The sequence below is a fragment of the Hippocampus zosterae genome, chromosome 10 (genome assembly GCF_025434085.1).
Source record: "Hippocampus zosterae strain Florida chromosome 10, ASM2543408v3, whole genome shotgun sequence".
NCBI classification, from domain to species: domain Eukaryota; kingdom Metazoa; phylum Chordata; class Actinopteri; order Syngnathiformes; family Syngnathidae; genus Hippocampus; species Hippocampus zosterae.
Genome location: NC_067460.1, coordinates 7182179 through 7196468, shown reverse-complemented (window position 1 = coordinate 7196468; position 14290 = coordinate 7182179). Strand labels below are relative to the sequence as shown.

At 45.1% G+C, this 14290-nt stretch overlaps 1 protein-coding gene across 5 annotated transcripts in view; it reads right to left on the bottom strand.

The window, feature by feature from the left end:
- Positions 1-14290, bottom strand: part of clcn2c (chloride channel 2c) — a 106031-nt gene that overhangs the window by 21952 nt on the left and 69789 nt on the right. For all 5 annotated transcript variants that reach the window (XM_052078869.1, XM_052078870.1, XM_052078872.1 and 2 more), the window contains 3 exons: positions 7860-8073; positions 3965-4098; positions 146-336 (listed from right to left, as the gene is read on the bottom strand). In XM_052078869.1, coding sequence (XP_051934829.1) covers positions 146-336; positions 3965-4098; positions 7860-8073 — 539 coding nt within the window. The remainder of the gene's footprint in view (positions 1-145; positions 337-3964; positions 4099-7859; positions 8074-14290) is intronic.

The following is a 14290-nucleotide window of genomic DNA, read 5'->3' as shown; positions in this document are numbered from 1 at the left end:
GAACTTGAACTCTATTTCTCAACGTGTGTAATAATTTCATTTTCATTTCAAATCTGGTTAATTTTTGTCCAAGGAAATGTGTAAATGCACCCGTAAGCAGCAAGGGAACAAAGAAATGAGTTGAACGTTCCCTGTGACATCTGACCTGGAAGCGGACCTCCTGACTTGCTCTCCGGTGGTCATCTTCGCCATCAGAGTTAGAGACAACAGACAGGCGCTTCTTCTCTGCTGTTGCCCGCTCTCTGATGAACTCCAGCCGGCGAGAGCGTCCAAGCTGCAGGGACAGCAGCGACTGGAGCTGAGCACGCTCAATAGAGCCCAAGAGAATCATGGATGCTGAGGGAAAAACACAGAGGGGAAAACGTGAAGACAGTATCGTAATATCGAGAAGTTTAAGGCCGGATAAATATGATGTTTTCCATCTATTGGGGAATGGTATTTTTACAACGTAAAACTACAGTTGACACCTGCATATTGGCACTTCGGCAGACGCGGATTCGCAATGGATTTTATACGATTTGTCAGGATCTCCATTTCCTCTCATTTTTCACAAAATAAGAATGTTAAATTGTTTATCGGCATTTTTTGAGATTTTTTTGTGGGGGAGGGGGGTAGTTATGAAAGAAATCTATAATGAAAAATAAGCAAATAAAATTGTCCCGATCATCCCCCAAAATAAATTGTTTGGGGTTGGGTTGGAGTATTTATCAAGGGTCTGCCTGTTGCCCACCCCTGGTCTAGAGGCAATGGAGTAACCTCCACCCCAAAAATCACACTTTATAAGCAGTTTTTTTCCTCTCTACTGATGTATGATGCACCCCCCCCCCCCCATTTACTGGTATCAGAAGAATCAAACAAGATAAAATGACTCATTTTAGAAAGAAAAAGTGAACAGATTGAAGACATCATGCTAAACGCCCATTGCAACATTGCAGGGAACCCAGCAATTAGTTTCATAAATAGTTTAGCATGTAGTGAATATGCACACAATACAGTATACAATAATACACATATATATATGACCAGAGAGTGTTGCGACCAGATAGGACGTTCCTCGTGTCATGATTCGTGTTTATTATTATGTTTAGAAAAGACCACAATTTTCATGCAGTCAAATCATATTATTTTGTTGTATTTATCCGGCCTTAAAAGCCGGTCCAAGAAAATATTGTTTGACATTATTTGACATTAAACCTGTCCGTGGGCCAAAAATGGTTTGGGACCACTGCGATCGGACACATGCAAAACCAACTGAACAGATTTCAAAGGCTGTTTCACAATTGGTGTTCATGTGTGCTTGCGTGAGTACCAACAGTTTCACGGCAGCGAGCAGGCTGACTGACAGACAAGGTGATGAAGCAGCACGAGTGAACGTTGATGGCGGATGTGAACAAACATGCATGTAAATGACCATTTATTGAGTGTGAAAAAAAATATCTTCTCCATTTTTGCTCATCGAACGCCAAGTCGATAAAGTAATTACTGTGAGAGGCCTAGCCACATGCCACCTGGGAGACACAAAAAGCATGTGGAAGAAGATGCTCTGGTCACATTAGACCAGAACCTCTTGGGCTAAATGCAAACCGTTTGGCGAAAAAGTAACAATGCACATCACCATGAAAACACCTTCACCATTGTCAAACATGGAGGTGGCAGCATCATGGTCTGGGTCTACTTTTTTTCAGGAGGGACAAAGAAGATAGTGACAGTTGATGCAAAGATAGAGCCATTTTGGACAGGGCCATTTTGGAAGAAAACCTGTTGGAGTCTGCAAAAGAACTGAGACTGGGATGGAGGTTTACCTTCCAGTAAGGCAATTAACCTAAACACAAAGTAAAATCTATCGTTTAATCCCCCCACCCCACCCCCAATCTTGCTGCTGTAGATTGGAAATTTTCCCAGTGTGGGACGAATGGTTCACAACCGAACTATCCAAGTGTTAGAATGGGTAAGTCAAAGTCCAGACCTCAATCCAATTGAGAATCTGTGGAGAAATCTAAAAACTGGTGTTCACAATTGCTCTCCATCTAACGCACGAATAAAATGAGTGAATGTCAAGCAGGTTTCCGGTGGACAGCACTCATACAACAATTCACCTGTAATGGAAAGTCAAAATTAACAACTGACTTTGACCGAGAGCCTCTTGAAATAAATTCTGGCTTTTGTCCTCTCTCCCTTATGCACTTACAAGGCAAGCGATGTCTGGCCACGTTTGAAATAGGTGAGCTTGTATAGGGAGACTTTATTAACCACATGTGGGAAATTAAATTGAAAAATTGAAACACAGTTGGTGACTAAAATAAGGCAAAGAACACATTTAATTTGCCCATGTCCGGTGTATACAAGTATGTCGACTAGTGCAAGAGAACCTGTATAACTACGGTAATCGTGACATTTAAACATAATTGACTTCAGTAATGTTACCAAAAAAAAAAAAAAAAAGCTTGTTCCCCAATAACACCATCTGTATTGTCACCCGCACAGTGCCCAAATGAGATATTACCCAACATCCCCAAGCAAAAATATACATCATTGTCACCCGTTTTAAAGTTCATGTGCTGATAAGGCTCTGTTTGTAGATCCTACTTCTAATGTTTTAGCATTAGCTTTGGAAGTTGACACAGTTGCTAAAAATTCATCCACGTTACTTTCTTCACACCCTGCTTGAAATAATTGCAACAATAAGCACTGTTACTGAAACTTCTATTTTTTCCGTTTTTGGGGGCGGGGGATTGAATGCAGCAAATAATTTGTTCCAGAACATCTGCATGCATGCGACCATAACAGACTGTCGCATTTGCACCGTGGTGCTCCAGTGAAGGCGGTAATATCCGCAAGCTGTGGCAAGTTAAAGTTGTCAATCAATTTCTCAATGAGCGTGGCACCAGGCTGGCTTTTTTCTTGCTGTTCAAGTGGTTTATATTATAGCTCAGTATTGCCAAGTTGTTTTAATGAGGGCAAATGCAAATGGGTAGTGTACACTCCAAAACCCCCCACTTGCACCATAACTGCAAATAAATTTGATAAATATTCATTTACTGTCTGAGTCAAAGGTTCAGACACACACAGAAGTCAAGATGGCGCCCGAGTAGGCAGCCGTCGGCAAGTGCTCTCATGAGCCTTGCTTTTTTGTTGTTGTTGTTCTTGTGTTTGTTTTGTCACTTTGTGTTTGTTGTTACGTCGTGTGGATCTGATGTGGATTTTTTTCAGCATTTTTGGCCACGACATTCATCACTGAGGAGACTCTGTGCTTGGTGGTTGCGCCTTCTCTGCAGCATGGGTATACCAGCACTGTTTTTGACTGGGAGTAATGTCGGCGCCATTTGACTGTCGTTGCTGGACAGGCGCTTGTGTCTTGCGCCTGTAATGGGCAGCATTTTTCACAGCCCCGCTTTGTTCAGCGGAGAGATTGGTGGTATTGAACGGTCTGCGGCTGGATGGATGTAAGGCTTGAGGAGCCGACGATGAGAAGAAAGGAGCGTTAGCGCGGAGCGCCGATGCGGATTTGGAACTGGGAGTCGCAGCTTGGAGTTTGAAGCGGAGTACGTGGGACAGGAGAAATGAACAAATCTCTTTTCGTCAATGGACGCTACAGCTTCATTTTTGCTTTCAAAACTTAGCTTGTAGCAGACGTGTGCACATTTTCAGCATGACGTCTCTGACCCATTGGCGAAAGGACACTTTGATCCTCTCCTCTTTCACCTATAACTGCTTGAGACAACAAAGTGTATGCAGAAAAGTGGTGAAGATTGCACGACTGTCTGTGTCCTAGGTGTTATGTTATTTTTATTTTGACTTCAAAATGGCGCCGCAAGAGTGGCTGCCTTTCCAGCAGCTCCTATATTTTGTTGTTCTACTTTTTCCTTTCATAACTTTGCTGCTGTGAATTGGGAATTTCTCCATTGCAAGACTAATAAAGGTTTTCTTACATGCTTATGAATGAGAAGGTTTGAGTGCGTCTCACCAGCTGATTCCACCAGCGCCAGAGTTTTGAGGTGACCCGTCAGCAGGACGTTATGAAGGTCTCTGTAGCAGCAATTGAGTGTGATGTAGCGCACATCCCTCACCATGATGTCCTCAACCCGAATATTGTACTTCCTAAGAAGAGAATTATGAGGAAAATTATCTATAATAACGGTTTCCTGTGAAATAAACACAATGACAAGAAAGATATTGTAAAAAGGGCCAAAAAAGGGCCCAGTCGATTTTTGTCATTTCAGTCATTCAGTGACACAGCCACCATGGGACATTTTTACATTTATGCATCCGGTGTATGATCAATACTCGTTTTGATCACCGAGTCTGACAGCTTCAGCTTCCATCAGCTAACTAGTCAAATCACACGTTCGAGCGTTGACACGTCATTCTGGATGTTAGCGGCGGTGACGGCACGGCCATGCGGTCACTTGCATCAGCAAAATTGTACACCAGTCGTAAACACTCAGCTCTCGTCCTGTGTGAGCTTGCCAAAACTTGGACACGAGGCAGCAGTTGCTTAACGTCTTTGCTGCCAAGCCTGCTCGTTGTGCCTACAAACGGGATCCGGCCAACTCTGCTCTTCTTGCAGTTACAACTCAATACATTGACCTCTCTTTAATCCAAAGTCAAAATAATGACGATACAAGCCTATCGCTTGAGAATAAAAGACCAGAAGGTTGAACTACGCTGGTAGTCAACTTGACAAACCGAGCTTGAAGAGCTCCTTTTGAAAAGCAGGCTACCGCATATCGTTTTTTTTTCTTAATGTATAAATCACTTTGAACCGCTTTTGAAGACTGCATCTTCCTGTCAGTCAGACCTTCGTGCTCTGTGGTGAATAAGAGAGAATAATGCAATCAATATATTCAAACTGGCTATAGCTACATCCAAGAGCTATTCGCCTGAGAATACAAGTACAGCTGATGAAATCTGATTGCGTTTCTTTTAATTGAAGCCTCAACCCCATGCAATAGGGAAATTTTTCTCTGAACCATTTTCGCGTAAGCTTCACCTTGTGAATCTGAGCAGCCAATAACAGATTTATGAAGACAGAAATCCAGGCTCAAGAGTCAGCCATATTTTCAAGGGCAGAGAGAAGTGATGTGTGTGTATGTGTGTGTGCATGTGTGGATCAAAAAGGAATGTAAAATGATCCAAAGCGGATGTGATACATAGCGAAAACTGGGGCCAATTCACAACCTGAAATGGCCCAATAAAAATCAAAGAAACACAGTGACAGAAAACACACTCACGCCCACAGAGCTGCAAACACATGCACGCAGATTGTCATGATGCAACTCTTCCCACGCCTTATTAAAATGTCCCTCTAACACTGGAAAGGAGAACTCGCTGTTTGGATAATGTAATAGGACCGTCTTAAAATATATATGCACCAAAAACAAATACCCCCCGCCCCCACCCGCCCCCACCTAAATATAAAAGAAATAATCACTGTGAATGTGCGAACAAATGCACATCCAGTCAACTGGGCGCATCACACTGCCTGCCGTTACACAAGTGTTCCTGTGTGCGTGGGCGGGTAGTTGCGTGGGGGTGAGGTGGATGTGTTCCAGTTTGAGTAAAAAATACATTAGGTTTAGAGGAGGCCGCATGCCCTACAGTATTTCCCTTCCTCTGCTATCCCTCAACCACATACTCAGGGTAGCATTTTTATATCCTGCACAATCTCTCTCCCTCTCCCTCTCCCTCTCCCTCCCCCTCCCTCTCCCTCCATCTCTCTCTCTCTCGTTGGGAGTAAAAAAGATTGTCCTCAAACTTTGTAGGTGGTGGGCACAAGAACATATTGCATTTTTGCAAAACTATCAATAGCTGGATTTCAGATAAATATTTAGAATTTGTATTCATGCAAAAAAGGCACGATATGGCTTTCAGGTTTAGTTTTTGTGCATGGATTATTATCAATAATGTTGTGATACGCTGCAGGTATTCCACAGTATTTAGCCCAGAACTCTGCAAAACCATTCTGCTATTATACATGATTTGCTCACTTCATGTAAAGTCTCTGTTCCTTAATACCTTTACTTGCCTATGAAGAACGATTGCTATTTTACAGCGACAAACCAGGCAAGGTGAAAGGGAGTTGACAATTTGTTTCATTAATGTGGATATCTGTGCACACGGGCGAGTGTGTGTGCGCGCATGTACTCACATTCATTCATTGTGTTCCTCGATTACAGAAAAAAAACTAAAACTAATGAACACAGTGGACCTAAAGCTAGCCCATGAGGTTACAACATAGAGTAAGGAGAGATGAAGAAGAAGAAAGCTGAGGGTTCTAGAGGAAAAGCATAATGAAGAGATGGGTGATGGAGTTCAAGTGAGGTGCAGATGAAGAAATCGAGGTATCCGAGCAGGAGGCCAGAAGGTGTCGCCTCAGGGGAAGGCCACACACAATGATGAACAGATGGGGGATTGAATAATAATAATTAAAAAGGAAAAAAAAATCTCATTACTCTCAATTTGTAAATGATGCATCCAAGCTATGGATAATGTTTCCTAATGATTTGGCAACATCCATAACAATAAAAGGTTCCAGACAATTAAGAGAAAGTGAATTCTGTGCTGTCTCGCTGAGCTCAGAGAACCAGCAGCAGCACTTCTATTCAGTATTGTTTGGTTGCTATAAATTATTAATAGAAGTGAAGGCAATTAAAAGCAATGCAATGCTGAGCTATTGAGCCAAGCACTTCCAATCTCCCGTAAAGAATATTTCATTCAGAATTCCACTTGACAAAAACTGTGAGAAGACAGAAGCCAGTTTAAAACATTGATTGGCAGTTAATATGGGCACGTCGCCATAAATCACGCCATCCTTCCACCAATCCCTTTTGAAGACATGATGAAAGCCAGAACCTATCCCAGATAACTTAGTGCTGCTTTTCCATTATCCCCAAACAGGCTCATTGCAAGATGTGGCGGCGTGTCGCAAAGTCAGGCCAGTCAACGCACAGAATCGCGTGCCGTCTGTGCAATCCCCCCCCGCACAGACGGCGGGGGGGATTGCACAGCGATTTTTCGGACAGATATTGACATTTCAATTCCATTTGTAATATTCTCAAAATCTAGCATCACAATGTAGAGTAACATTTATAAATGGGACAGAGAATGACATCATTCCATCAAAAATGATTACTCAAATAACGCAAGGACTCTGTTATCAGGTTACCGGTTATTAATTATTGTTGCCTAAAAGGGTCAAAAATATAAAAATATAATTTTTAAACCCAAAAATGTTTAACACTTTGTACTAATGTGCATGTCCTTTGTACATAAATGTAAGATTACAGTATATATAAGTATTGGTTCCCATAATTTTGATAGATTCAGAGACAGAGGGCTTACCGATATGGCCTGAAATTCATACTGAATTAATCTTTCGGTCCAAACAGTAATGGTGATTGTAAAAGTGTAAAAATCATAATGAGAGTGTTTATGATTGAATTATTCACACGTGAAAAGTTAAATATTTCCGGTTGAAAACAGTCATCAAGTGTGTCATTCGACTCTTTGCTTCTTTTCATTCAAATTGAGCATTTTCATGTCAACACCTGCTTTTTCTTTCATATCATAAAATCTGTTTAATAAGTAACAAAACAGTCTCTTAGCAAAGCTAAACTGATGAAAAACATAATGTACGTAATGTATGAAGAATCTAATGTACACCTAATCTCTTAATTTTAAGTTTTTCCTGACTCTACAATGCTTACTGACGCCTCATTCGCCTTCTCTGTAAAAAGTGCTACTTGTAATATATTTGTCACCACGGAGGAGAGGATACGCATCATGCAGTTCCTTGCTGCTGATGGTTCTGAAAAGCGGTTCCATTGGAATTTTGCTCCAACAATGTCCGCTTTACTTACTCGTGGTGTCCCCATCCCAGTTCTGGGAGATAGGGCAGCTTCTTGATTCGGATGATGGAATCGTAGAGGGAGGGCTGCAGGGATTGTGCCACCGCGTTGGCGAGGATCACGGCTATCATCACAGGCAGGATGTGAGAGATCTGCCCAGTCAGCTCGAACACAATCACCGCAGTGGAAACTGTATGGGTGACCGCTCCTGACAACGCTGCTGCACCTGTACATGAGCAACAGGATGGTGAGCTGAGCAAAAAGAAAGAGTATCAGTTGATATGAAAATACTGCACAGCAATGACACTCGAGGCCAGCGGTCACCAATGTGGTGCCCATTGGAACCAGGTAGATCCAAAGGACCACATTAGTAGGCATTGATTGTTTCAGAAGAGTTCAAGAGTACCAGTCAAAAAATGCATCAAGAAGAAAAAAAAAGATATACAAGTCACCCCTGACTCCAAGTCACATTTTTTAATGGGTAATTTATTTGATCTAAACTGAGACTAAGAACATATTATTAGCGTTCGGACTTGCATCCAAAATCCCCATTCCCTAATTGTGGGTGCGTGCCAAAATGCTCTCTGTGCCCGGACTGCTTCACTCCAACTGTTCGGAAACTAGCACATGAGGTTTTTGATCTTTTGTTATTTTGTTTGTTTTTCAAGTTTGACCAATACAAATGTGCGCAATATGAATTTTACCATGCATCATTCATAGCTATGATGTTTCAGAATCAAATTCCAACTGTTGCTGAACCGAAGTCTTAAATCATAATTCTGAAATATAATATTACAATACATATGATATGATTGTCCTTATTAATATTATTATTATTATCCCCACCTGCTGCGGAACAACAGCAGAGATAGGCTCGAGCCTGCCTTCAACTCTCGAGAGGATAGGCGGTTTGGATAACCGATGATTGGATATTATGATTATTAGTCTGGAAACCTGATGTGCCAGAGGAAAAAATGAGGGCAGATTCAGAATCAGTGCAAAAAAAAAAGAATCTAGAAAAGTTTCCTTGCAACCCAGATTTTTAAAAAATGACCATATTTTCCACACTATAAGGCGCTTCAGACTATAAGGCGCACCTTCAATGAATGGCCTCCTTTAAAACTGTTTTCATATGTAGGCTGCACCGAATTATATGGCGCATGAAATAGAAGTTACAATAGTGGCTGCCTGTTACGTTAGGCATCCACTAGATGACACTATGCTAAAAGGAATACAATACGAATCAATACAGCTTTATTTACATAGAGCTTTAACAACCGCTGCAGCTGTAACAAAGTGCTTTACAGAATATAGTGATCACTCGTGGTTCGTTTATCGCGGCTTCGGTGCATAGCAGATTTTTTCAAACAATCATTAAAAAAAGGTTTTCTTTTTGTTTTTTTTTCTGCAAATCAGTGTCTGTTGTTTACTATGTGTGCTAGTGTGTGGCACTCTGCTCAAGCTCGGAAGGTCCACATGGGGCACGTGTGCAGCATGGGCTAGCAGGTGAGTGTATGTGTGTTGCTGAGGGAAAGAGAGAGATAGAGAGAGAGAGACTTATAAGAACAAAAGCAGGTCTCTCCATCCTTAATTGTCTACCAACCTTAATGACTAATCATAAACACGGGGATTGCTGGAATGTGTGTGTGTGTGTGTGTGTGTGTGTGTATTAGTATGCTATGCTCAAGCGCAAAGGCCCACGTGGGGCAATTAAAATAAGTAAATAAATAAATAAATATATATATTGTAAGGAGCGACGGCCCGGCGAAGTGAAGTGAAGTACTCGAAGAGCGGTGGTACCCTGTTTTATTTCAGCAAACGTACGATCATTTATATACCAGCAAAGCGGACGTTAGTGTAAACAAACGTCCAGCCCACCCGGGGGCTGTGATTGGTTGGTAGCGAGCGGCAGCGGGGGCCGCCGATTGGCTGATCAGTCTCGCGGCGCGAAATTCAAATGTCGGAGTTCTCAGAGGGCATTTGTGGTTGCTACAAATACTACCCTGTTAGAAAGTCCTTGGCAGGCTGAGTCCGAATTAGGATAGTGATGAAAGTTCATGGTTGGGCGTGCAGGCGGTCGGGCGGGCGGACGGCGCGTCCGGCTCGAGTGACGGTCAGCGGCGCGGGTTCGTCGTCGTCGTGGTAGGCCGGTTTCAGGCGGTCGATTGAGACCCAATCCTGTCGACCATGGATGTTGAGGCGGTAGGCCTTGTCGTTACGTTGCTCCACGGCGTACGGGCCGCGGTATGGTCGAGTTAGAGGCGGGCGGTGGGCGTCGTTCCTTACGAAAACGTGAGTACAGGTTAACAGCGACTTCGGTACTCGTCTGCTGCGCTGGTCTTGGTAGGTCTGGAGTACGGGTCGGTACTTTCCGACGGTGCGTCGGAGATCGGCGAGATAGGCCGTGGAGTCGGCGGCGTCTTGGCTGGACGGGAAGAACTCCCCGGGAACGGCGATGGTTTCACCGAATACCATCTCGGCTGAGGAGACACCGAGACCTTCTTTCGGAGTCGTCCGCATTCCGAGAAGTACCCAGGGCAATTGGGCACTCCAGTCTGGTCCGGTGCAGCGGGCCATGAGCGTTGCCTTCAACGTGCGGTGAGTGCGCTCGGCCATTCCGTTGGCGGCGGGGTTGAAAGCAGTCGTATGATGCACAGTCGTTCCCATGAGCTGACCAAGGGCGGTCCAGAGCTGTGACGTGAATGAAGAACCTCGGTCGGAGGTGATATCGTCAGGGACTCCGAATCTGCTGACCCAGCCTTGGAGAAGGGCGGCGGCGCAGTCTTGTAAAGTGGCTCCTTTCATTGGGATAGCCTCAGGCCATCGAGTCGACCGCTCGGTGGACGTGAAGAGATACTGGTAGCCGTCTGAAGGTGGCAGCGGTCCAACTATGTCGACGTGAAGATGGCCGAAGCGACGTCGGGGTTGTGGAAACTGGCCGATACCGGATTCTGTATGTTGGCCGATCTTACTGGCTTGGCATTGGAGGCAGTTGCGAGCCCAGGCTCGTACGTCTTTGTTGATTCCATGCCATACAAACTTCTCGGTCATCAGTTTGGCGGTTGATCTTCCAGACGGGTGTGATAAACCATGGATGATATCGAACATTTGACGTCGGAGCATTTTCGGGATGAGTGGCCGAGGGCGTTGCCTGCTCACATCGCAGAGTAAGGTGCGTCCGTCGTCGCCAAACGGTACGTCTTCCCATCTCAGGCCTGTGACGGACTGACGATAGTCAGCGGTGCCCTTCTGATCAGCCACTTGGGCGTCGGCGATGGCTCCGTAGTCGACGCCAAGATGGACGGCGTTGATTTCCACTCGTGACAGGGCGTCGGCTACTGGATTCCTTTCACCAGGGACGTTCTCGATCTCGCATCCGAATTCTGCGATGGCGGAGAGATGACGCTGCTGACGGGCGGACCACGGGTCCCCAGCTTTGGTGAAGGCGTGTACGAGGGGGCGGTGGTCGGTACGGATCTTGAACGGCGTTCCTTCCAGCAGGTGGCGGAAATGTCGCACAGCCAGGTATGCGGCGAGAAGTTCGCGGTCGAACGTACTGTATCGGGTTTCAGGTTGGCGTAACTTCTGACTGAAGAATCCCAGAGGCTGCGGGATACCGTTGATGACCTGCTCCACCACACCTCCTACAGCAACGTTACTTGTGTCGGTCGTCAGTTGAAGCGGAGCCGCCGGCTTCGGGAATGTCAATGTCGCGGCCTTGGCGAGGGCGGCTTTCGTAGCTTCGAACGATTTGCTCTGGGCGGGGGTCCATTTCAGGTGTTTCGGGTTGCCGCTGAGCGCATCGTATAGCGGGGCCATGACGTGGGCGAGGCGAGGCAGGAAACGATGGTAATAGTTCACCATCCCAGTGAACTCCTGTAGATTCTTGATCGTTTTCGGCGTAGGGAACTTGTGGATGGCGTTGACTTTAGCGGGCAGGGGGCGGACTCCGGAAACGTCGATCTCGTAACCGAGGAACTCTACTTTCGACGCGCCGAAAACGCACTTGTCTCGTCGTACTACCAAGCCGTTGTCGCGGAGCAGTTGGAGGACGTTTCGGACGTGGTCCTGATGTTCTGCCTTCGTCTTCGAATGGATGAGGATGTCGTCGACGTAACATACACAGTACGACAGTTCGCCGAGGATGCTGTCCATGAGGCGTTGAAAGGTGGCGCCGGAGTTGCGAAGACCGAACGTTGAGTAGTAGAAGACGTAGGAGCCGAACGGCGTGATGATCGCTGTTTTGGGGACGTCGGGCTCGTGGACGGGAACTTGAAAATAACCTTTCAAGAGGTCCAGTTTCGTGAAGTATCTGGCGCCGTCCAACTCGTTGGTGATGTCCGCGATGTTGGGTAGGGGATAGTGATCCGGTTCCGTCTTCACATTCAGCAGGCGGTAGTCTCCACACGGCCGCCATGAACCGTCAGTCTTTTTTACCATGTGCAGCGGTGATGCCCATGGACTGGATGCTTTCTTGCAGAGTCCCATCCTTTCCATTTCGGCGAAAGCTTGTTTGGCGGCCTTGAGTATACTCTTTCAGCAGGTGATCTTTCAACGAGTCGTACGTGATTTCGTCGTCTTGTTGGTCCAACCATGCCGAAACGTGCTGGAAAACGCCGTCGGGGACGGCTTCTAAGACGTAGTCCGCTTTTGTTCTCGGATCTGTGACTTTCCGGAGGCGGAATTGTACTTCGGCCCGGCAAAACCAGGAAACGGGTTCCTGAGTGCTGAAAGGCGGCAGTTTCAGCGAGACGGCGTGGATTGTGAGGTTGTTGTCGACATCTTGAGTCTCGAAGGTTGCGTGTTGAGAACGGCGAAGGGTCACCAGTTGTAAGGAGCGACGGCCCGGCGAAGTGAAGTGAAGTACTCGAAGAGCGGTGGTACCCCGTTTTATTTCAGCAAACGTACGATCATTTATATACCAGCAAAGCGGAGGTTAGTGTAAACAAACGTCCAGCCCACCCGGGGGCTGTGATTGGTTGGTAGCGAGCGGCGGCGGGGGCCGCCGATTGGCTGATCAGTCTCGCGGCGCGAAATTCAAATGTCGGAGTTCTCAGAGGGCATTTGTGGTTGCTACAATATACTGTAAATGTTAATTGGGCGCTACTTTGCGGATTTTCGTTTTCTCAAGGGTGGTTTTGGTCCCCATTAACCGCGATAAACGAGGGATTACTGTATTTAAAATGATGCATCCGAGAAATCAGAATATTGATCCATTTATAAGGTGCAACGATTAGGTGTGCCTTATCGTGCAGAAAATACGGTTGTAAAACTGTTTTGAACATCGCAATGATTTACAGTTGTCTTTGTAACTCAATAGTAACCATTTTAATTCGCATTGTGACAGAAGAGACAGTTCAGTTCAGTTCAGGTGAGAGCATTATTTTCGAAGTATTCCCCGAAAGGGGAAATGCTGCTGTCACAGAAAATATTTATGATACAGTATATCAAACGTTGCGGTGTACAATTTTTGTCAGCCCATGGGATGGAAACCTGCATTACAACAACAGAGACCTTGACTTCGTTTACATGTAGTCACACTTCAGTTGTCTTCAGATGCTGGGGTTTTAGTGAGTCTTTGCATTTCTGGTTATTCAAAATGGTTTTCATGCCGAAAGATGTGAAACCACCATTTTGAACGAAGATAGACTTCCATTGCCGTGACGTTGTGTGTGAAGGATACGTCACAGTAAATAAACACATTTGATTGGACGCCTTGTTTTGAACTGGGGCCCAGCTGCGGTGGAGGGCAGGCTTTCCAGACCCACTTTTCCTCTGCAATTATCTAAAGTGAGTGCCACATTGCACAAGACAAACCGAAGGACAAAAAATAATTCCAAAATAAATTCATTTGCGGAAACACACTGCACTCCTGATTGGCAAAGGTACTTTGAAATGTTAGCGTCATCCCTAACATGTTATCACAAAGTTCTTAGTTCCTTCATATGACATTTCCCCAAAAAACGGTTTCGTCATTGAGGAAGGTTTTACCCTGACAACTGCTGAGAGTAATGTATAGAAGCAGCACTATTGATCAGTTGCTCAAACTGGCAGTGCAGTCTCTTTTCCTCCAACCCAATTACCATTTCTCTCCGCTTTTCAGCTCATTCAATTCAAAGAGAAGTTCACCATTTCCATACCGTTTTTGATCAATAAAGTGTTGTGGATAACAATACAAAAGCTGCAATGGAGCGACACGGGAGAACAAAGTGAAGAGAGCCTTCACTGCTCAACCGGCAAAACGGATCAGACCCGTCAAAAGACTGAGATAAATAATCGGGGATGGTGGGAAGGTGTGGATATGGAGGAATGAAAGCATTCAAATAAAGTGAAAAGGGTTACAAAACCAAGCCAAATAAATGGCATTCCAGAGCTGGAGGTTTCATTGTTCTCCCACATAATTTAATTAAAGTTGGCTGCGTGCCGTCCAATTTCCTCCCTCT